This window comes from Rhineura floridana, chromosome 18, assembly GCF_030035675.1.
Source record: "Rhineura floridana isolate rRhiFlo1 chromosome 18, rRhiFlo1.hap2, whole genome shotgun sequence".
Classification (NCBI taxonomy): Eukaryota; Metazoa; Chordata; class Lepidosauria; order Squamata; family Rhineuridae; genus Rhineura; species Rhineura floridana.
Window position 1 is genome coordinate 3,736,054 of NC_084497.1, and position 24,706 is coordinate 3,760,759.

At 47.6% G+C, this 24,706-nt stretch overlaps 1 protein-coding gene across 2 annotated transcripts in view; it reads right to left on the reverse strand.

The window, feature by feature from the left end:
• The window catches only part of KDM4B (lysine demethylase 4B), a 168,342-nt gene that overhangs the window by 71,855 nt on the left and 71,781 nt on the right, over positions 1 to 24,706 (reverse strand). For both annotated transcript variants that reach the window (XM_061600866.1, XM_061600867.1), the window contains exon 8: positions 18,729 to 18,866. In XM_061600866.1, the coding sequence (XP_061456850.1) occupies positions 18,729 to 18,866 (138 nt within the window). The remainder of the gene's footprint in view (positions 1 to 18,728; positions 18,867 to 24,706) is intronic.

Below are 24,706 nucleotides of genomic sequence, written 5' to 3' on the forward strand. Positions count from 1 at the left end.
TAAAGTAATGACAACAGAAGATTTATGCTACTTTACAGTTGACAATGGGGACACTGAACTTGTCAAGGATGATCAATACCTTGGCACAATCATTAACCAAAATGGAGACAATAGTCAAGAAATCAGAAGAAGGCTAGGACTGGGGAGGGCAGCTATGAGAGAACTAGAAAAGGTCCTCAAATGCAAAGATGTATCACTGAACACCAAAGTCAGGATCATTCAGACCATTCAGGTATTCCCGATCTCTATGTATGGATGTGAAAGTTGGACAGTGAAAAAAGCGGATAAGAGAAAAATCAACTCATCTGAAATGTGGTGTTGGAGGAGAGCTTTGCGGATACCATGGACAGCGAAAAAGACAAATAATTGGGTATTAGAACAAATTAAACCAGAACTATCACTAGAAGCTAAAATGATGAAACTGAGGTTATCATAACGAGAAGACATGATTCACTGGAAAAGACAATAATGCTGGGGAAAACAGAAGGGAGTAGAAAAAGAGGAAGGCCAAACAAGAGATGGATTGATTCCATCAAGGAAGCCACAGACCTGAACTCACAAGATCTGAAACAGGGTGGTTCACGACAGATGCTCTTGGAGGTCACTGATTCATAGGGTCGCCATAAGTAGCAGTCGACTTGGAGGCACAGAACAACAAGAAGCTTTAAGTTAAAGGCATCTCTCTTGCTTTTCATGTTTTATGGTAATTGCTGTGGGTTTCACACCACACTGCCGCTCTGATATTGAAATCTCAAGTTTCATCTTGGAAGATGCAGACTTTGCATCTTTCCTCCTGGAAGACAGAATTGCAAGTCCTGACTTTTAAAGCCTCCCTAAAGTTTGATAATGTTTACCTTATATTTGTTAGCATTATCTCTTTTTCGAATCATCCCTGTTTAGACTGGAAAGCCTCCTTTCTGGCCATTAAGTTGGAAAGGGGAGAGAAACATTGATGACTCAGTTTTGATAAGAAAAGTTTAAGGAGTCCCAGCTGCAATTCAAGGAAGAGGGGCAAAGGCGACCCAGAATCTTGATGTAAGGATGATTGGGTTGAATGAGGAGCAAATTATTTGGGGAATAAAGCTAGAGACAACCAATCAGAGTGTGGCTGCAGATTTGAAATGAGAGGGGTTTTACATCAGGGGAGCACACAGAGAAGGTTAGTTCTCTCCTGGTCTCTTTCTTACATGCGTTAGTTTACACTGCTTTGTATGTGCACCTCTCTCCCTCTCCTACCATCTTTCCTACCTTGGTGTTCTTGGAAGAGAGAGAGAGTCTTGCATTTTGGATGTTGCATTTACCTTTTACTCAAAATCCATTTTCTTGGGCAAATGTTTCTGTCTGCTGAGAGGAGACTTGTACTCCTCTCCCAGGACAAGCCGGTCAGAGGAGACATTTTTCACAGGCTCTTTTCCTCCTATCGCCTGTGGACTATTTTTGCTTGGGAATCTTCCAACAGAAAGCAGCAGACCTCATCACAGCCAGTCAGGTGGATATGGGCCTTTGGACTCTTGTAAGATTAGACAGTTATTATCATCTTATAAGAAGAAGCAGTTTATTGTTTGGGCTCCACAGAATGGCTATTTTGCCAATGACCGCCAGTGTTTTTACGAGATTGTGTCTGTGCCTTTATATTATTACTTTCCGATTTATAATAATTTATTTACTCATTATTCCCCCAAACCCCTATCTATCCCAATATTGTGGATATATCCAGCATCTTATTTACTCTCTTTAAAACCTTGTTAACTTTTCCTATATTGTCTTAGTAAATTCCATTTATTCTTTTACAATAAGGTTGGCAAATTATCAGTGATAGCTAATGCTCAAGAATGCAATCCTATGTACATTTTCCCTTGGAAGTAAACCCTACTGAATTCAACAAGATGCAGTTCCAAGCAATCTCATAATGGGATTTGTCTGCATACTGACCAAACAGTGATGGACAAACAATACCATGGTAAGTAAGCTACACGGCCAAGATTTCTGCTAATGATAGATCCAGAAGCCCAACCAAGCCTCAGAATAGAAAGCTCAGGTAGCTCTGTCCCCCTGCAAGTCAAGAAAGGGTGTTGCAGAACTACCTTGCTGGATCCCCAGCAGGAACTGCTTGTTCCTGAAAGATTTAAGAGCAGCTCTCTCTCCCTGGTAGCAACCCGTGGCATGTTGGTAAAATCTTCTCTTTTTAAAAGAGTGCTTGGGCTATATATTGCTGTCTTATATGAAGTAGGTTGTTAACGGTCTCTGCTGCTGCTGTAGCCTGGCATTTTCTGCTGCTGCTTTGCTGTTCTGTTGTTAAACTGTAAGAGTCGCTTTAAATTGTTAATTTATGGTTTTATCCTTGTTCTTATCTGCCTTGAGTCTCCAGAGGTAAAGTGGGAGAATAATGTTTTTTTTAAAAAAGAATTAATATGTTGGATTCCACCAAAACTTTATCTAGCCTAGCATCCCATTTCGCTTGTGACCAAGCAGGCGCTTCTGGGAAGCCTACAAAGAGGGGCATGGAGAGTGGTTGTTTGACTTCAACAAACTTCCAAGCAACTGCTGGATTTAGTCCACCAATCAGAGTCAGAGCAGACTATAAATCTGTTTTCAAAGAACTCAAGCATTTGTTTCCAAGCCAAAGGCCAACTGGGACTAAAGTCAACATTTGCTGACACAATCCTTCTAAAGAGTCATGAGTTTGGAGAGTTTAAAATATCCAATACCTTCCGTTTCCTGACAGCCTCACTTCGGCACATGCATTAAATAAGACAACTGTCTAGTTCCTACAGCACTTTATAAATCTGCAGTGAATGATGCCTGCTGGGCGTATCTTTAGTCACTGATTTGCAGGGAGAAGCTTCATTTCCTGCTACTGATGCATGGAATTTGTCAGCCTGGTGGAAGGCACAGCTAACGTATCAACAATTATGACTGATGGGGACGGTACAAGGATAATGTCTAAACAACCCTGGCATCATCTGAAGTACAAAGTCTGAAAATTCCAATGACAATGAGGGCGGAAGACCAGATCAGGTGGCTGCTGGAAAGAAGAGAGGGGTAGAGTTCTGCCTGTAGCTGAAAGGTCCCCGCTTCATTACCAAAACATAACCAACCAACGAACTGCGATCTTCACTCACGGCTGTCTATCAAGAGGTTCTGTGCAAGCCTGCTTCCTTCTGCTGTAAGCGCTACTGCATGCCGCAGAAGACTCTGGAAAGTGCCCTAGGGCACCTATTCATTTCATGCAGAGTGCTGGCCAGGGCAGTTGGATCAACAGAGAGTGCGCCCTAGAGAGTACCCCAGCATCCCTGCACATTAGGAAGATGAACACAAGTGATGGGCAAGTAGTCTTTTGGGAAAGCTTGTCCGCGATGATTCAGTTTCCCACTGAGGAACCCCAAGGCTCTCCAGAACAAGCAAGGGGAGCCTACCGTCCTCCCCACCGGTGGCCTTTTCTCAATTTAAATTCACTATCTTTCGATGTCTGACCAAGCCAGATTCCCAAAGGTCCTTCTGAGGAAACGCAAGGCCATTTCACTGCACCACCCCCAACCTCCCACAATCTGAAGTAAAGCAGTGCAGTTCCCCACTCTCCTCCAGCCAGGCACTCAAGACAAAAGGATGGCAAGGACAAAGAGGAAAGGGCTGGCAGCAGACAGAACTAACAGCCTCCAGTTCAAAACATGGTAATTATACAGATGTTGAAAACGCACAACAGGATTTCCCAGTCCTTTCTGTTTCCATGCGCTCTTCATCACTGGTGACCACAGCAGCCATGGATCAAAGCTTCAGTTTTAAGGGTTAATAGATACCATTTTGAAGCATTCGTTTATACATCCAAGAAGAAACTAAAATGCCCAAGAGGATTGTACCATTTCAGGCTGCAGGTGGGGGCTGATTGTTTAAATTATCTACCACCAACCCCCATTTTTATGTGGAAAGACCTAGGCTATCAGGCAGGAGGCTTCCGTGTAGCCTTATGACTAACACATTTTTCTTCATGCAAAAAACCAACAGCAGAAGAGTCAAACGTGCAACTCTCCCCACCCAAGTGGTACAAATCAAGAAAAGCTTTGCTGTTCATTTCTGATGAATACATAGACAGGCTCTAAATCAATCTATGGCTAACCTGGGGCCTTCCAGCCAGCATGTCAAATAGGGATGATGGAAGTTTGGTGTTTGGTTGCATTCACTATGGGGATTTCACCACCTGAGCTCCAGCCCAAAGGTCCCCAGCAAACCAATGGGAATTTTGAGCTCCACCAGACCAAAGAGGTTGCTCAGTAGTGATTACATCAATAGACCTCATCTTACCGTACCTTAATGAGACCAGAGCATCAACTGGAATACCAGTAATGCCAACTGAAAACTCACTGAGAGTAGACAGGAATCGATTACATAAATCTCCTGGGGCAGACTATATTAATCAACCCGACACAACACTGCAGGGAGGGGGGATCGGTCACAGCCAAGTGTAGCCTCACCAGGGAGTGATCCATCCATGACAATGGAGCGACAATCATCCCTCCCCGATAATGAAAGCATTCCTATTCTGCCCTGTGGTAAAGACCAGACCAAATGTGTCTCCAATACATGCATTGGGCCAGCCTCATGGTTGCCATGGTGGTCACAAAGTTCTAAGGCAGATCAGACAAGAGTGACCAGCATGAATGCTGAAGTCCCCCAGAACTACTGCTCTAGGATTCACCAACACCGCACCGAAGACCGCCTCCACCACCTCACGTCGGGGAGAGTGCTGGGCAATGGGGTGGGCAGTAGACCAACAAAAAACTGGTTCTGTCTGTTTCACCCAACACCAGGTACAAGCCCTCACAACCAGCTGCCGGTTGGATGGCTTTCCTGGTGAGAGGGACGGAGTTTTAATGGATCACTACAATCCCAACCCCAACCCATGACCAATGTTGGCATCATACCAAATAACCAGGTGAGTACAGATAGATATGATCCGAACCTCCCAGGTCACCCACCCAAGTTTCAGTAATAAACACCAGGTCAGTTCCTCATCCATGGCCAGATCATGATTATTATTATTTCTTCAGTTATGTACCAATCTGGAATTTACCGGGGTGCTAAGATAGAAAATTCAAAGGTGTGCCCCCCCCAAATCAAAATTAAACAAAAAGGGAACCTTGGAAATATTTTTACTTGAAGGAACAAGTGTGTGGCTCTGAGCATGTCTGCAGGACACAGCCGCCACCTTTTAAAAAGGTGTGCCCATAGAGGATGCATGGCAAAGGAGTGGAAGGAAAGGGAACGCCGCTCTTAAAGAGTCCAATGACACCGGCAGGGAGGCTAAAGGGAAGGTCCATGAGGACATTTGCCACTGCTAGTTCTGCCACGCAGAAGCACCCCTCTTGGTCCTTCTGCAGGAATGACAGGTAACACATGCCCATGTCTGTAGAGAAGATAGAGAGAATCTTGCAAAAAACTCTGTTGCAAAAAACAGACTGAAAGGTTTCAGACCACAAAGGATTCTCCTGGCAGGCGTTGCTATCCCGCACAACCGTTTATATGAATATTAATACTCTACAGATCCTGAACGGTTCATGACGTTTTGAATTAGAACTGGTTTGGTACAAAATGGCTGCTGTCACCCAGAACTCTGCAGGCTTCAAGTGTCCACGTGCAGCAGCACATGACCAGGGGGTGCTCCAAGGTGGTTCTACGGTCACACGAGTGCATTCCCCAACACAAAAATGTATAGGGCAGCCCCCTACTTACGATTCAGCTCTGTGTGCATGCTGATACCGCTGGCTCAGAGCATTATTGGTGCATCCTCTCTCCTTCGCATCTTGCAAGACACACACATACACACACAATATGACCAGCCCAATCACACCAATTTCAGCAGACAAGACAGCTGAAGACAACCCGCCAGGTAGATTACTAACAAAAGGGGGGGGGGAGAGAAGAAGCAAGAATTGTTTAGCGGATTGAGGGCCTTGAGGGATGGGGAAGAGAGCTGGGAAACAAGAGATCAGGCTAAGCAGCCGAATGATTTAAACAGAGGCAGGAGGAGGACTGCAAATGGAGAACATGCTTCTTGGCTGTAGTGACATCAGTTTAATGCACACATTTATCACTTGCAAGGAAGCGCACAGAGAGGGTTCTTCAATTCACCCTCCTGGCTCTCTGAAGAGAAAAGAACGCACGCACAGATGCACCCTGTGTGCCTCTACCCTCAGAAACCCCTCAAAACATTGCTGCTCAGCAAGTCAAGGAACGATTCCCCAAGCCAACAAGGAGGAAAAAAAGAGAGACAGACAACTTGCTTCTCTCCAAAGTGGGCTTGCCGCAAAACAATGAAGATGTGTTTAAATTGCACTGGTAATCGCTTCCGAGGACTCCCGCAGACTCTGCCCGTCACCAGCGAGGAAAAGTCGCAAGGGCAGAGATGACTGGAAGGATAGGCAAGACAGCTGCTGACTCAGAGCAGCAAAGCGAGAGAGAGAGAGAGAGAGAGAGAGAGAGAGAGAGAGAGAGAGAGAGAGAGAGAGAGATGTCTTTTTAATCACCAGCGTCAATGCCTTATCTCGAATTTAGGCAGACCACCACTGACACTGGCCCCACCCACAGGTGCCCAGCCAGGCACAGACGTGGGCCAAAGGTTCTTCATCTGTCTCCTCCCCAGCACACGGGTCTGTTGGAGGTCTGCCCCTTCTGCACACCAGCTCTTTGCCTCCACAGACCAGCCGGGGCAGAGGCAGATAGGAAAGAGGGGAGGGCTCCACCCCACAGTCTCCATTACAATGAAAACTCAAGGAAAGAGGTTTCAAGAGCCCTTTGACCGTGGGGAAGCGAATGGATAAAACATATATAGTGAGGAAGGGGCATGGCTTCAATCAGGGCGTCTGGGACCAGATAGGAAGCCCCCAATTCCTTGCCTGCTCTTCTGTTAGCGGGAAGGAAAGATCTCTTACCTGGAGTGACTCTGGCCAGCCTCCTGACCCTTGGGGGAGGGGGGGAGAGATAATTATCCATCCCGTGAACCGTCGGAGGCTATCTTCCTCAGGCTCTACTAGCCATGATTGCTCCTGTAAAGGTTATACTATTTTTCCTTGTGTGAACACAACCTGAGGCTACGAACAACAGATTGGGGGGATGGGGGGGCAGCCTATCATCCCATCACTGCCAGGATTATTCATCTGGCAGTTTTAAGGTTTGGACTACCCATAATCTAACAGGCATTCCACATACACAGGCTTTCAAGAACCACCCGAATGCTGCAGAAATGGCTGCTTTATAAGAAAAGAAATCAAGGGGCAGCCCTAGAGATGCCACCACCACATTCCTTAAAGCTAGGTAGCCTGAAAGATGAGCGATTTCCCACTGGGGGGACGGAGACTAAGCCACGAATAGAATAAGCCGTGGGCAAGCTATTCTTCTGTTAGCTCTTTACCGCAGCCACAAAGCACACGCCACCTTCGGCCCCATAAATCAGATGGTTAGCGAGGCAGAGAAGAGAGAGATCATGGCAGCCTGGATACCTGCAGATTCAACTGGGTCAGGAGCTCGCACGTTCCATTCCAGGAGAGCAGCCTCATCTCGCCTGCCCCCAGGGACCTGCCTGGGTAATCACCCAAAGCAAGCAAACTGATTAGCCAAACCGGGAGAAGCAAGTAATCCTTGGAAGCAGCAGAACCAATCTGTGAAATGTAGTCTGTGAAACAATTAATGTTCTAAAAAGAAAGAGGGGGGGCTGACTATTAGCATAGTCCTTTCTCCTTGTTAAAACTGCCTTGGGATGCTGAATTTAGAATATCTAGGGCTCTGTGCTCCACTCTACAGTCCCAGCCACCTCATTCCACACTTTGGCATAAGAGCTAAATTGCTTCATTTATTCCAACTGCAGTACAGTGCAAAATCAAATTAATAAGCAAGCCCAGCACGCTTCCTGATCTGCTGCCTTGAGGGGCTGGGGGGAAACAAGGCTCAGTGGGGTTTCACCTGGCTCCATAAAGCCTCCAACTCTGGCCTTGCTGCTCTGTGTGTATTGAGCTCATCTCTAAAAAGAGGCAACACTGCTTTGCCCGTCTTTCAACTCAGGGAACGGCCTCCCCATTCTGTGGCAACCAGCCTCTGGCCCCGAGAGAGCCGGTGGCTTGCTACATCTGACAGTTCCAAGCACAGAACATTCTCCACACAAGGATTATTTCTGCTTTTTAATAACACATTCACACATGTTATTATTGGGAAATTTTAAAAATACACTCAAATATCTACTAAGACAGATGCATTCCTTAAAAAGGAAAAAGTACCATCCCTACAGAATGCTGAACAAAGGCAATACTTACAATGCAAATACTCTGATGGATCAAAATCAAACAATCCACAATGCAGCTCAAGGCAGACTTCAAAGCCATGCAGACTTTCTAACCCCAAAGAGGTCAAGGCGGGTCATCTTTAGTCGTCATGCAAAACTATCCCAGAATTCCTCTTTGCTCCTCCATGTTCTAAAGAGAAAATGGTTCTTTCTGTGGCAGATTGAGGCATCCTGGAAATGGGGGATCTGGCAGGCCCTAGTCTCCTAACTGTTTGCATGAACACTGGCCATGCAGGCTGGGGTGGATGAGAGTTCGGAGTCCAGCAACTTCCAGAGGGCCAGAGTAGTCACAGAAGGGCATGAGAGCAAGCCTCAGGTTTCTGCACCCTCCACCCCCAAATCCTTAATGTGGGCCACAGCCTACGTGCACAGCCTCTTCGCCTGAGCCATCCCCACAAACAGGGCCTTTATGAGTTCTTGTTAATATATGCTCGGCAGGAATGGTTCCTTGAGCCCAACATTCACACTTGCACTCTCTATCCTAGTCACCAAATGGCCCCCTTAGGGGGCCAGTGAGGGTGAACAAGCCCTCAGAACAATTCTGGTTGCCATATATGGATATTGTGGCCTGGCAAGATGGGATGGCACCTTTTCGTGGAGCAGATTTGGCCCCTGGGGGCTCTGGTTGCTGGCCCCTACTCGGCTTCCCTGGGATCCATGTGTGACCCTGCCCCAGCGAGCTTCCCAAAGGAGGTCAAACATATTAAGCGAGCAGGAGGCTGAACTAACCATTTGCAATCCGTGTGGCTCTAAAAAGCTGGGGTAGACAATGTGGTGCTCTCCAGATGCTGCTGGGATACGACTCCCATCAGCCTCAGCTAGCATGGCCAGAGGCCAGGGATGATGGGAGTTGGAGACCAACAACATCTGCGTCGGCCACCCCTGCTCCAAACGAACCCATTGTTCGAGCCGTTCCACAGAACAGCTTTAGAAACAGCCTCAGCGTTGCAGAACTGAAGAAGCTCAAACAGAGACCAGTGACGGAAAGCTTGTCAAAGATTTGGGGGGGGGAGAGAGAAGAGATGAATGCTCCTTGTGTGCAGCACATCAAAATGGGAGTCAGGCAACACGAGGGGGAAATTGACCCCATTCTCTATCGAGATAGATAATTTTAAGGCTGCTTAGGAGCAAATGGGAGATAAAAATGAAGCGGTGGAAATATAAGACTGAGGCAGCACAGATGTTATCATCTCCCAGAGCCTGCTACTATTAATGTAATAGGGAGCATAAGAAATTGCTCTCATCCACCAATTTCCAGTCAAGGTTTGCCAAGGAAATAGAAAGGCTGTCATGCCGGGGTGGTGGGGGTGGTGGGGCATATAATGCATAAGAGTTTCCATAAGAAACTGCTGCTTCAGCAAACACAGCTTCAAAGAGAGACAGAGGGGACTCTGGCTTAGACAATCTTATAAATGCCTATTATGTCAGCGGGGCACTTTCAGCAGGGTCCTCCCTTCCGCTCCTCCTACCCCTACGCCCTGTAGGGGCAGGTGGCAATCAGGACACTGACATACAATGCACCTGAGGAAGGGCCGCAGCTCTGGTAGCACGCCTGCCTTGCGTGCAGAACGCCCCAGGTTCAATCCCCGGCATCTCCAGGGAGGGTTGGGAGAGACCTGTGCCTGAAACACTGAAGACCTGCTGCCAGTCAGCGTAGACAATACTGACCTAGAGAGAGACCAAATGGTCTGGATTGAGTAGAAGGCAGCTTCAGAATGCTCCTATGACCCACACTGGCCACTTCTTTGGCCCAGTTACTTTTGTTAGACTCCCGCAGGAGCCAGAACAGCAGCACAGCCCAGTGGACAAAGCAACCCAGGTTTGAATTAAGCATGGCTTATGAACACAAGCCAAGGCCTATTGCACACAAGGCATTTCCCTATAAATATATAGGATTTATCTTACACAGGTTTTAAGGCGGGGGGGGGGGAGATGGACCAGCCACAGATGATGGGTGAATACATTTGCTGAACCACACAACTTTGGTCCAAGCAGCAACACAGACACGTGCCTAGCATTCATTCACAGCAATGCAGAGAGGGTCCCTCCTCCTCAGTGACCGTGGACTCATGCCTGAAGCTACTCTCCTTACTTCATCTGCACAATGAGGACAAGGACCACAGTCAGGAGAAGCACGCGGGGAGATCTGCGCATTCCATGCTCTCTTTTTCACCCTCCACAGAAAGAAGAATCGGACATCATGCACCTGACCACACAAGCACTTCCTGAAATCTGGTTGGCGTTTTCAAGGTTCCCCCTGAAACTCGCTTTCCAGCGCAACTGCCCAGCTAGCCTACACCCTGGCACCTCTTAGGTGGGCCTTCTGCGGGACCACTGGGAGAAAACTACTTCCTGTACCCCTCCCCAAACATTTCCAACCCACACTTCCCTGGCCACAAGTGTTCCACAACCCCTGCCTGCAATACCCTCATTACCGTAATTTGACATTAGCTTGTCATACACAACAGGGCCAGCCTCAATAAAATGAACATGGACTTGCAAACCCCCCCCCCAATAAAATCCTGGTTGCAATGCAATCTGGATTCTTCCTGCAAGGTCACACACCCACGACTGGCAGCTAAAAGTTCTGGCAAGAAAGCCCAAGAACAACAGGGCAAAAAAGAAAAAAGGACTCCCTTCATCTTCCTGCAAGGGTCACCAGCTGCTTGCCTGCTAACCCCGAGGGCCACCAGCCGCCGAGGGTGGCGTATTATCTGGATTCCGGGAAACCACAAAAGGAGGGTGATGTCATCAAAATCTGAGACAAGGACTTCTTAAGGTGTACAACCCCCCCCCCCAAAGTTCATTTCGGTCCATATATCCCTTCTTCAGGGAAATATCCAATGTCAAATGCAGTTATATTTTTTTAAAAAAACACCCAACATTTAAATAAGCACAACTTAAATCAAGCCACAACTTCCACTGTGATCCCAGCCGAGGGAATCTAAATGGCAGGCGCATCTTTATTCACTTACATGTGACCTCAAACATTCCTCTGAAATACATCCCAAGGCACATTAGGCTCTCGGTTGATGTTTGGGATCAAGACTTTTTTTTCTTTTGCACACCTATTTATTTATGGTTTAATAGCGCATAGCTGGGTTCTGGAACTAGGCCGACTGACCGTGGCGCAAGCAAATATGGAAAAGCTCAGAGGGAGGCTGGCAGAGTCAGAAGGCACATGCATACAAGGCAAAATGATTTCAGGATTTCTTTTTCTCCAAATGAAAGAAAATGGATTTGGAGGGTGGGGAGAAAAGAAAAGCAGCACCTCCACACTATCAGTGGCGCGGCGTTACTGCTGAGTGACAGACTCTGTACTGAGCAAGCCACGAGGAGCCCGGAAACGCTCAGATCTGAAGTGGCGCAAACGTAAAATGAAGCGCAGAGGAAAGAGCAAGATGCTCCCTGCCCCTTGCAGAGACAGCCTTGCTGTGCGAGGAGGGATTTTGTGACAAGGCTCCCACTGCTGCGTGGTGGAAGGGCTGGGGGGGGGGTGAGGAATCAATTTTAAGAGCTCAGAAACAGGCAGGCAGGCAGGGAGACGGGCAATCACACGCAACAGAAACCAGCACTGAGGAACAGGAACCAGCACTGAGAGCGAGAAAGGCTTGTTACAAGCCAGTTAACAAGGGGCTGGCTGAGGAAGCATTTCCAGGTGGCTCAAGGGCTGGCTTTGTCCTAGAAGTAAGGCAAGATGGAGTTTGTGCTGAACATTTCTGTGAAATACTGAATATTCTCAGCCACTTCTCTGACCCAGCTTGGCAAACAAAGTAATTGTTTTCTGCCTATTATCAGCAAAGTGAACGCAACCAAGCTTGCTAGATATTGAGCACATATCACACTGAGAGGCCTTTTGATTCTGCCCACCGAAGAGCTTCGCGAAAGTTCAAACACTTGCGGGCTCCTCCGGAAGGCCCAGTTTCTTTGTGCGTTCTACCCTTGGGCACCAAAACACCATCCACTGCCTATCAGAGTGACTGCTGGGCCCAGCTGGTGGAGGGCTGCTTAGAAATGCTATAAATAAATAATAAAACAAACAAACAGGCCCACACACGGAGCACTGTCAAGGAGCACACATTCATTCCACATGCCGGCCTTCACCTACGATTAGGAAAGTAGGTTATTGAGCAAATGGCACATCAGTCCGCGAGGAGGAGGACCCCACTTGCCAGCACGCTGGCAAAAGTAAACCTGACTACAGGGAGGAGGACCCCACTTCTGCTTCCTAGCCTAGCTTCCCTGTTTAGCTATCCTCATGTGTGAACCAAAACCTCTTCCTCCCTCACCGCCTGTTACAGGGATGGTGGACCTATTCCTGCCCAAGGGCTGCATTCCCTCCTGGGAGCCACAGACCAGATTCAGGGGCTCGCGGGGAGAGGAGGGGGCAGGGACGTTGACACTGTGCGGCCAAACGTCCTTGTGCTCGCTGAATTGTTTCGCTGGATACCGCCCATCGCTTTTACTAATATGCAAACTAAATCAATAATTCGTTGACTAGCATTTCTTTAATCAGACTGCAGCTCCAAATATGAGCCTTTGTGGTACACAAGGTTTGCCTCACCTCACGTGTGAAAACGTGTAACGTGAGTGGCTTCACAAAGAGTCTTAATATAAATCAGTCCAAATAGTTAGCAAAGGCTCTTTCTACAGCTTACTTATGCAGCTGTTACCAACACAGACACATATTTTGTTTGTAATCCTTAGTTCATTCATCTTCCTAATTCCACCCCTGCCCCGGTTAAGTAAGCCAGTCCTATTCCCTTTTACAGGGGACAGCGGGAGACAGTGGTCTGTCCACATACAGAGAGCCACAACAGTAAAAGCACTAAATTTGTAGTGTAGATATTCTCCTAGATGTGAGCACACACAGCAGGCCACTTTTCAGTTAAATCAGAGAGTTTAGAAGGGCCACTTATGAACTCTCTCAGGCACCATCTGTTTTCCTGCCCAGTAGCCAACTTTGCACCTTTAAACCGACCACCGAACAGCCCATTTTCCGTTAGTACCGATGCTTGCCCTGCCCGACAATTACCATGGAACCGGCTTCTAATGAGCTGATCATTAAAACTCCCCTCGCTTGCACTTGCGAAGCGCAGGCAAATCGTGCTCTACCGCCGTGAGCGGCCACATTGGTCCAGTGAGTTATTAGTGCTGCTTGCTTTCGGCTTGTGTGCAATCATTCAAGTGTGGGTAACGGAAGAGCACGCTGGCAAAAGTAAACCTGACTACAGGGAGGAGGTGAAATGTAAAGATTCTAAATGTTCTGAAGGCATACCCCCCCCCAATCCCACTCTCCATTAAAATTTCAGGAGGAAAAAAAGAAATATCTGCAGTATTTACCTGAACAAAACCTAAACTTACCTGGGTTTTTTTTAACATGTTTGGTGGGTGGTACCTATTGCCACCACCCCCCATTTTGTTTCCATCAGGAAAAAGGAAAGGATGCAGCCTGCCCCTTTCCACCAGTTGGCACATAAGTGGCATTTTAATTTTTAAAGCAGCTCTGTCGTGCAGAACTCCTCCCACAGAAAAGGGCTGCATTAAAAACAAACCCAAAATTGCAGGTACAGGAGGTGGGAAAGGACACCGAAAACGAAAGGAACCAGCGGCCTAACACCTGAGCAACTCCAAATCCTCGGCTGGCTTGGAGCAGCACATTTTTACTGAGTTATTTGACTGCTTTTTGCGTGCAAATCTGGTACTGGAAAATGTGTATTTAAAATATTACTACAACAAAAACAAAAGGCACGCCTGCACAGGTAAACACAGACCTGCACGCATGCCCATGACAGACCTGTGGTTTCCAGAAGTTATGATGGGTGGGGCATTATTAACTGAGAGGAGGAGGCAGCTACACGCAACGTGGGTACATCCCTTCCAGCACCGCCCCCTAGTGAGAACCGGAAACATGGAGATACTCTGAAGCATAAACATGGAAGTACTCATGTATGGATGAAGGTGCACAGGCACGCATGCAGAAACAGCAACCCACGCACATGTGAATGCCCTAGTGTGGACCCGGTCTTTGTTTTTATCAGCCAGGAAAATGGGAAGAAAGAGTAAGTTTGGAAACAGAGAAATTCTAGTCAACTAAAGGAAGAAATATCTGGGCTTCCAAATAATATGGAAACCTCAGCGCTGTTATGAAGAAACAGGAGACACGCTAAGCCTATGCTTGGAAGTTACCTGGAAGTAAACCCATTGAACTCAGCATAGCATGCTTCACAGGATTAACAGGATCAGGCTGCAAGTATCACAGTAACGACAAATAAAGAAAGGATGGCTATTTTGTTTGCCTATTAGATTTATATCCTAAACTCTCCCAATACATAATATTTCCTTGAAAAATAATAACACAACTCTGTTTCTCTCAGCAGAATCATGTCTGAAAGATCCATAGCTTCTTATTCTCTCAATATTCACTTGGAGCTCCCTGGATTTCAGAACAGAGAAGATTTGTTTGCTTCAGCTCCTATTGGATTCTGTTTTCTTCCTTTATTTTGTGACTTGTGTTATTTTCAAACGTTTACCAGTTTGAGGAATCCAAACACGGGAAGAGGCAAGAAGGTGCGCCGCTGCCCAAAGGGCCTCCCTGCTCTGCCGCAGGAGCGAGATGCTTGCCCACCTCCCAGATGCCACCGCTGGCCCCAAAGCCCGAAGATGTTCCGTCTCTTGCCGCACTGGAAAGGACTTGTTCCACAGCAACAAGTTCTAAGAGCTTAACAAATGCAGTAGTAGAGCCAATCACCACTAACATTGCTACCTTGGAATCCTGGATCTAGATTCAGTCTGAGCTGGCACGATTTTTAAAACAGGGCTTTAAAAAGTATTCCACTCACTATCTAAATAAGAGTCTTCCCCCAGCTTCCTAGCCCAACTTGTTCCTCAGGATCCCCGGCAACGCTAGAGTTTCAGGGATGGGGGGGGGGCTTGTTTCTTTTCCTCGCTCCTCCTCCAAGGAGACCCTGGGTCCCAGGGCTGGGCGAGAATGAAGCCTGGCGGGTTCCATCAATGTAGTCAGGGTTCTTTGTGATCAATGTACCTGGTAAAGTCTTCCACGAGTCCTCGGGGTCCTCAGAAAGCTTATTTGCGATTCCTTAAAGGGATCAGTAAGAGCAGGCAAGATTTTCTGGAAGACAGCTTGCCCGGGGCTCTCGATCGGCCTCAGCAGTGCAAAGCTGTAAGGGAGGGCAGGGGTTGCTCCAAGGGGGCCTGGGGCAACACAAGGGCGACCTTTGCACTTGCAACACCAACGGTCCCAAACAACACAGGAAGCCGCTTTATGCTGAGTCAGACCACTGGATCTAGACATGTAAAATCTCCAGAAATTTTGAAGCCATGAAGACAACCGTTTTTTCCGAATTTCCCCGGGTTTTTTTTTCCAGGCCTTCACATCTCTTAATTGGATCCACCTAGCTCAGGGAAATCACCAGATGGGGTAGGAGAGACTCCCTGAGCTAGGTGGATCCAATGGTCCTTGGGGACTGAACCTGAGACCTTCTGCGTGCAAAGCAGAGCCTCTGCCACTGAGCTGAAAGGCTCCATTCTGAAAACCAAGCCACCATTCTAGATGCACCAACTAACAAGGCAGGGCAATGGTCGACATGGAAAGGGAAGCGTGTACAATGAAGCCCTGCTGCCCCTTGCAATAAAAAGAGGGGGGGAACAGGGTGCCTCCTCCCACTCTCCCCACTTCCCTCTAACCCAGAGTGGCTTGGGAACTCTCCCCATCGCTGCTTGTTCAGTAATTTCACGCTACAGCACCCAAAAATGTAAGGACAGAGCCTCAATCTAAAACTGCCACTTCCCAAATGTCACTTGTTTGTGAACACGCGGCTAAGCTCAAAATTGCTTTTAATATTAGAGCAGCTGCCCGCTGGCACCGCCGTAGTTAGGACTCTTGTCAGAATTTCCATGACAACTCACAATTTTCTGGGGTCCACAACAATGGAACGAGAATTGTTGGGCTAAAAACCTACCAGCAAGGTCACAGCAGGTCAATGTGCTTGGACTGGCATGTTCTCTTTTTAAACTGAAAGTATATAGACACCATTTGGAGCTTAGGCCTCAGCATCACTTCAAAACTGAGCCTTGGAGTTACGCTTTTTCTGCATGCTTCATTCTCATCAGTGATTCCCCAAAGATCTGATAGCAAAGACTCACTCCCCCACTCGACTCTTACCCACTCTCTAAAAGTAAACCTTTTCAGGTGCAAGAATAAGAATTGCCTACTCCCCGGCAAGCCCAACCAGTCTCCCCATGAGTCAATGTTCTGGGCATGCTTCTTGATTATGAGGCCGGCAACAAAGAGGAGTGACTCAAACAGAGTTGTAACAGTCAGCCTCCCCCCCAGGAAGGGTCAATTCTGCTTCAGGAGTAGCTGATGGATCTAATCACACCTCAGAGGCAGAGGCATGATAGAGTGATCTACCCACAGTGGAGGCTAATTGGAAAGAGGGAATGCCAGGGCAGTAAATCATGCAGAGACGAGACAGCCTCCTCTGTGGGGTAGGCACTCTGGACGAAGCAGGAGTCATTAACCATTTACTCTCTCACAGCACACAAGGAGTCATCTCATGGCACAAAGTCTGAAAATTATGGATAAATCATTACACCAAAATATGCTATCTGGAGAAAGCTAAGGCTTACAACGGTGTGCCAAAATAGACACACTGAAAGGGAAAGAACCCATGGGCAGATGTGACAGAGGCTCCAGGCACACAAACAGGCACAACACACAATTTGTCTCATTTTAATGAAACCTTGATAGACACCATTTTAGAAGGCGTGACCTCAGGTATGTCAGCCCGGCATCCCCACAAGTGGCAGAGGAGCCACTTGTCAAGTACAGCAAGACGAAGCGATTAATTTCCCCCATGCTCCAAGCTACATGGCTTTGCCCAGTGGAATTCCTATCAAGCAGTCACACATCTCCACCAAGCTATGTCAATGGGCAAGGGAAATTGTGAACATCTGCTTCTGCGGAATTGAGGGGAATTTGTTTTAGAACAAGTATGAAGAGTTCAGATGTCAAGAATCAATCAGCTTGTAATAGCCACCCACACCCCAAAGACTCGGGACTGGAGAAAACTAAATGAGACATGCTAACTGCTTGCCTTCCATTCACCTGCAAGGATGGTCCTGTACCAGTGGCAAGTGCTACATTCACCCTGTCTCTCCACTCTCTCAAGCAGCTATGAAAAAGCAAAAGAGAGAGGAGGGAGAGGGTGTTTGACGCTCTGTGATGCAAGGAAAGTGCTCAGAGGCGGGAAGAAGGAGAAAAGGTAAACATCATTTTGGCTTGTAGTGTCCTTTGAGTTATATCAGCTTTTGCAAAAGGAGAAGAATGCTGAAGGAGGAGCATTTTCAAGGCATCCCCCCCCAATAAGCTGCTCCATAAACAGCTGTTCACTGTGATTAGCAGGCAGCCAATTCATTTTGAAGCAAGTAGCAATGAGCCTGGTGGGCAGCCCCCTAGAGATGTTTGCTGGGAGGTAGACAACAGAAGGAGCTATAGCTGCGGATGAGCAACCCTGGTGGAGTGGTTAGAGCATCTGGCTAGAATCAGGGAAGCCAGGTTCAAATCCCCACTCAGATCATGCAGTGATCTTGAGCCACTCACTCTTTCTTATTTTTTAAATTTTAGTGAAGAGAAAACGGAAAGGCAGGGTATAAACACAATGGGGAGATTGGCTGGTGCAAAAGAGGTTTTCAAATACGTCTGCCACTGTAGGAATCATAAGACACCTTCAAAGAGCAAAACGTTCTGGATAACACCTCTTTCGGGAACACCGACTAGCTGCGTGTGTGTGCGTAAATAGAAGGCATCAATAAAAGCAACATTTGTAAAAGATCATGTACAGATTGTTTTCCTCTCCCATCTGCTTACCTCTGTTGACAAAAGAAGGATAAACTCAGAAACAGATACAAGATGAGGCCAGGGGGATGCTGAAGCCCAGAAAAACATGGTTTGCTAACTGGGAGCCAGCCTAAGCAGAATGCAGACCCTTCCAGCACGAGCACAAATGTCACCCCTTCCCCTTCCTTGCCTTGGCTGCAGCTTAGCATTCCATCTGCTAGCCCTCCCTGTTAACGCATGGCTCCCACCTGAAAACAGAACGTAAAACCAGGGTGTGAAGTGGCTTTGCAAATGGCAGCCAGGTAGCATTATAATCCCGGTGCTGGTGCACGGGCCATGGTCTACGCAAACCAGGGAAAGGAGCGGGAAACCTGCGCCAGGCAGAGAAGAAGGGAGCACGCCGCGCTCCATCAAGACCGCTCTGCAGGGGAGCCAGCATTGTGGTGCCTGCACCACACACCCTTCTTGGATTTCACTACAAGCTGGCTACGTTAATTTGGCACCTAACCAGCTAAGCGCCAAGTGGTGGGAACTTACTTGGGTGGCCATCTTGCCATAGTCGATCCAGCGCAGGGTGGCAAAGTTGGTGGACTCGGCACAGTTGAACCCGTGGTTGAATCCCGCATGGTAGCCGTAAGGAAACGTAATCATGAACTCGCCGGCTTCTTGGGTGATCTGAACACGGGGAAGGAAGAAAGGAATGTGACACTGCCAAGCAGGAAGGGAGCAGAGTTTCAACCAAGGCAGTGTGGCCTTTAAAAATAGTAATTTGCTCCCAGAGAGCAGTATGTAATTTATACCAGGTGTGGGGGAAGCGTTGGCCCTCCAGATCATGCCAAACTACAACTCCCATCATCCCTGGCCGTTGACCATGTTTGCTGGGGGCGATGGGAGGTGTAGTTCAGCAGCATGTGGAGAGCCAAAGGCTCCCCACTCTTAATTTATACTAAGAGATGCCAGGAAGTATCCTGGCACTAAAACAAGCATGCAGGCCTGGCTACGGTGACCCAGGAACGCTCCCAGGATTCCCTGCAGATCTTTGTGGGGTCTTGCCCCTTCTGACAATAGACAGAGCTCCCATGGGGCAAGCTAACATTGGGAGGAAACACACCCTTCCACCAACCCAGGCGGCCTGCGAGCAGCCCTGGCCACCTCTCACCAGGTCCCAACAAACTCCCCATCACTGCCTTGTCTTTACGCCACCTGAAATGCAACCCTTGCAAACTATTAGGGTAAGGGGAAACCCAAAGGCACACTTCTTTGCCCACACTTCATAGGTAAGGAAGCTATTAAGCAAGTCCAAAGGCCATCACAGACTCTAGAAATGCTGTCATCTTCTGGGGAAGGGAGCGGTATGGCAGAATGGAATCTGGCCCCAAGACAGGGTTTTATGAATTCCCTTGCCATGGTGAATGTGCCACTGCCCTCTTGTGATGAGCCCTAGGCTTTCTTTCCAAGCTTAGGAGATGCTGGGGGAGGGGAAGAATGTCTCCAGAGTAGCATGGCAACGCTTGTCCTCTCTCCAGCTCTGGGGGTTAAGAGAAAGACTGGAGATCACTTGGCACTCCACAGGACCAAACCAACAAGCCCCCTCAACTCTTTCAAGCTCTGCAGTTGGGAGACTGAAGGAGACTTCTTCAGCCAGAACATCGCTGAGACATCTTGGAGTCAGGGAAGGCAGCAGAGGGTTGCCCTTGACCTTGCACAGAGAAGCAGGCCAAGCCACAAAGGGAGGGCAGATTTCTGGCAACCACCAGTTTTGGCCTGGCTGTCAAGGGAAGTCACACCAGGCAGATGTGGTTCAAGTCCCGTCAACCAGCACTGCACAAATCTCAGCTGCAGTTAAGCTCCAGAAGTAGGTATATTTCTACAGTGGGACAATCAAACGCTGGAGAAGCAATGTAGATCCAATTATCCACAAATGCCCGCACAACAACTCTGATTTCAGGGTTTTTTTGTGCATTTCAGAAAGACATTTTTCCCCCTTTCTCCCAAATCATTCTCCCTTCTCATATATTACAAATGCGAGACGCCTAAAATCAGGGGTACCAAAGAGGAAATCAAGAGTGGGACAAACATTTGTAGAATGAGATTAAAGAGCCAGGGTGTCAAGCACCAATTTCATATTCATCACGTTTACAACAGGACTAGATTTATATATGCATTACCCTTGCTTCTATGGCACTAGACTGGAGAGGTTTGGGGAAAACCAGGTCCTTATTTATTACGTAGCTGGGGAGCTGAAAGCTGTGGATCCTCTGAAGAACAGCGAACGTCACGTCGGCTGAAGTTCACCAGCCGGTCTGCCAACCCCTGTGCTGCTCCTCTTTCCCCGCTGCCACCGCTCTGCACAAGACCTTCCCAGCAGATTGTGCCCTGAATTAACTAACAGAAAGAGTGGTGCCACGGGGATCTTTCACCTGATGAGCCAAATGTCTTCGGCCGGCCCTGACTGGGGAACCATCAGCAGGAGCAAGCAGCCAGCAATGCCCCTGAGGCTGCAGCCTGGTCCACCTTCTAACCAGCACTGCTGAAATCGTTAAGATTTTAGTGACAAAAAATAAATGCACATAAGTGACAGGGGACAATGCTGATGTGACTTACTGAGGGCTAAAGACTCATAGCAGCCTTTCCCAACCTTTGGGTCCCCAGATGTTGCTGGACTACAACTCCCATCAGCCCCAGCTAGCATGGCCAATGGTCAGGAATCGTGGGAACTGTAGGCCAGCAACATCTGGGGACCCAAGGTTGGGAAAAGCTGACTCATAGCCTTACTTTTTAAGCAGAGGGCATCACTCAAGAGAATGCTTAAGAAGGACAGTCATCTACGTTCTTGCTCCCCCTCTGAGGATAGCCAACCTGACAGTCTTGCAGTTCCCTCACCTCACCCCAGACAGGTGAGAGAAGTTCAAGCCTGGCCTCTGGTGCCCGGCTCCATTTTAACCTGTTCAGAAATCAAAGCAAAGCTGCAGACAGTTACATTAAGCAGACAGAGAGATTACGCTCCTGTCAGAAAATCTACATCCGCATGTCTTCATCCCAAGCCCCAGAGTGCACATCCTTCCCACATCACTGCTGTCAACATTATCCCGCCAATAAACTAGAAGAGCACTCCTGCTGACGGATGGGCCTGGGTAGGAAAGTAATAACTACTGAGGAAAAGCCAGCATCGGTTGCCACTCACAGTGAAAAGCCCTGAATTTACTGACTTCTGCAAGGCCTTCGCAGAATAAATGGAGAAATCAATAGCGGATTACAGAAATACACATTTTTAATTATTAAAAAGCCTAGATATTGATCTGATTTCTTCCAAAAAGTAAATACCATTACGAAGATTTATAAACGCCCAGGTATTCGCCCTGTTTGAAGCCTGCCAGGAATTTTGATGGAAGGAATTCCGGCTTGCATTTGCAGTGGGAGGAGCATTTGGTGTGCTCTCCGCGATTGGAGGACACCCCTGGAAACTGTTGGACTTGCTCAGGTCCAGGCTGCTGACGCCAAGATCATCCCTCTGCCTTGCCTCACCACAGGGCAATGACAGCCTCAGAGGAAGAGAGACGCTGTTGGGAAAGCAGCTTCCCAGAGGCCTGCATTTTACCTGAGACGTCCTCAGAATGTTAATGCCAACCGTCCCTTGCCATTAAAAAAAAAAGGGAGGGGGATTCAGGCTTCAGAGATTCACCAGCCTTAAGAGGCCTCTCTTCTCACACTCTCTGGATTCTGTGACAGTTTCCCCACATAGCTAACATGGAGAGGAGACACTTTGCAAGGGCTTTCCCCATATTCTGTGTAAAGGTTGCAGCCTGACCGACATCTACTCGTTCTGACAACTAAAGTGTCATAAAAACCAGGCTAAACACAAAGAAGTCTTAACACAGGAGACAGAACATCCTCTCTGGTATGCAGTGCGTCAAAGAGATCTTATTTTCATAGCCTTCCCTACTGTGGACCACCAGTCCTTGCAGGACTGTTTGACACCCACTTCTCAGGTGGAGTTTAAGATTGCACCAGATTCAGTGCAGCCTTAGAATAAAAAAGGAAGGGGGAGGGCAATTCAGATATACTTTTATAGCACTAAGCTTCATGCTGAAAGCTAAATGATCCCACCTCAATTCTTCCCCTGCAGGAGAAGCGGAGCCTAGGGAGGGGGAAAGAAAAATTAACATCAGGACAGAAATTACGTCCCCACGCTCCCTTGAGAGAAAGAGAAAGAAAGAAAGAGAAGCAAAGTGGGGTTAATGTTCCCAGCAGGATCTTGTGCTGTGGCTTTTTATTTCGTTTTTATCACAGTTTCAGAGAAGTGGAGATGAAGAGATCCCATTTTATCCTCCCAACCATCCTGTGAGGCAGGTTAGAGTGGGAGATTTGGTCAAGGCCACAGCAAGTGAGAAAAACTCCCTTGGGCCCTGCAAATTAACCCGATGACCAGACAGTGACAAATATGCTGTTTTAAAAATACAATGTCCTCAAGTGTGTGATTACTGTGTAACTCTATACATTCGTGGATGGCACCAAATGCCTAGATCAATTGCAGTTAGGTCTGTGCACTGGGTTTGGCACCAAAAATGGCTTTAGTCACTCCGAAGGATGGCATATACTAAGAGAAGGATGGGAAAATGTGACCCTGCTAATAATTCTCCTGGACCTCTTGGAGACCGTCAATACCATCAACCATGGAGCAGTTATCCAAGGTAGGGACTAAGAGTACTGTGCTTCAGTGGTTCCATTTCTATTGAGCTGGCCATTTCCAGAAAACTGTGCTCTGCGCAAATGGCAGTTATGCCAAGGAGTTCCACAGGGCTCTACTCTGTCCCCCACGCTGTTTTAACATCTGCATGAAGTGAGGCCAGTTGGGCGCTAACGACAGCCGACTCTATCTCTTATTGTCCAATTAAAGTGAAGCAGGGGGAGTGCAGAATCAGTGGCTGGAGTCCACCCTGGTGCTAAACTGAATGGGTTTGCCCTTAGCTGTCAGAAGTGGGCTCTGTGGCGCTTGGGTTAGGAACAATGAGCTCCTTCCCAGTCTGGCCAGAAGGGCACTATACCTGCGTATGCATAGATTAGCATGACGAGCAAAAACAAAAGGTCTGCTCGAGGTCTGGTCTGAACACATCTACTGCACCAGTGCAGCAAGTTCATCTTTAACCCCACACATACACACACTGATTGCCCTCCTCCCCGGATCAGTTTGATTTTTACTTTCTCAAAACATAGTAACAGCCTCTGGGTATTAGAAGTCAGCTAAGCTTATTATATGTTCTAATTTGAGAATTTACTGCTTTGAGATTCCAAACCATGCCCACAGCATATTTAGAGAAGAGATATGCTGGAATACCTGTAAATTGTCATTTATGGCCAGGGAGAGATGGAAGATATTGTTTATTCGGTATTGTATTATTCCCTGTATAAACATATCCCTATGGGTACATCTTTGAAAGACGGCTTCCTTTCTGAGTAGAAGGGAGAAATCTAGGTTGTATCCAATGTTAGTCATACACAGAGTAGACCCACTGAAAATAATGGATATGATTACCTTTGGTTCGTTAATTTCAATGGGTCTTCTCTGAGCAAAACTCAGTTGAATGCAACCCAATGTTATTTCCTGGGCATAATAATGTTTATATATATAAGGTTTCTATGTTTGCTCTGTTGTCGTCGTCATTATTAACTAGATTTAAGTTGCTTGTTTCCCAAAGGACTCCAAGCATCTTACAACACTGTTAGAAACAAAAATAATTATATTATATCATAAGACAGAACTAATCATAACAGCTAGAGAAGTTTTGGCAGGACACTAAACAACAAACGATATCAACTTAGTCCACCAAAGGCCGGGGGGGGGGAGGGGAGGGTCTTTACCTGGTGTCAAAAAGACAGCAGCCATATCAAAGAAAAAGACTGTCACACAAAATGGGGTCCCCTGTGCTGGGGATCATCTAACCTTTCAATTTTGATACCATCGACCATGGTATCCTTCTGGGGAGACTCATGGAGTTGGGGGTACTGCTTGGAAGTGGTTCCGCTCCTACTTGGTGGACCGTCTCCAGAAGGTAGGGCTTGGGGAGCACTGCTCGATACCCTGGACTCTCCATTGTGGAGTCCCGCAGGGATCGGTTCTGTTCCCCATGCTTTTTAACATCTACATGAAGCCGCTGGGTGCGGTCATCAGGAGTTTTGGAGTGCATTGTCACCAGTATGCTGATGACACGCAACTCTATTTCTCCTTTTCATCTTCCTCAGGTGAGGCTGTTAATGTGCTGAACCGTTGCCTGGCCGCGATAATGGGCTGGATGAGAGCTAATAAACTGAGGCTCAATCCTGACAAGGCTGAAACGCTGTTAGTGAGTGCCTTCTCGGCCCAGGTGGTGGATGTTCAACCTGTTCTGGATGGGGTTACACTCCCCCTGAAGGAACAGGTTCGTAGCCTGGGGGTTCTTTTCGATCCATTCCTGTCCCTCGAGGCTCAGGTAGCCTCGGTGGCACGGAATGCGTTCTACCACCTTTGGATGGTAGCC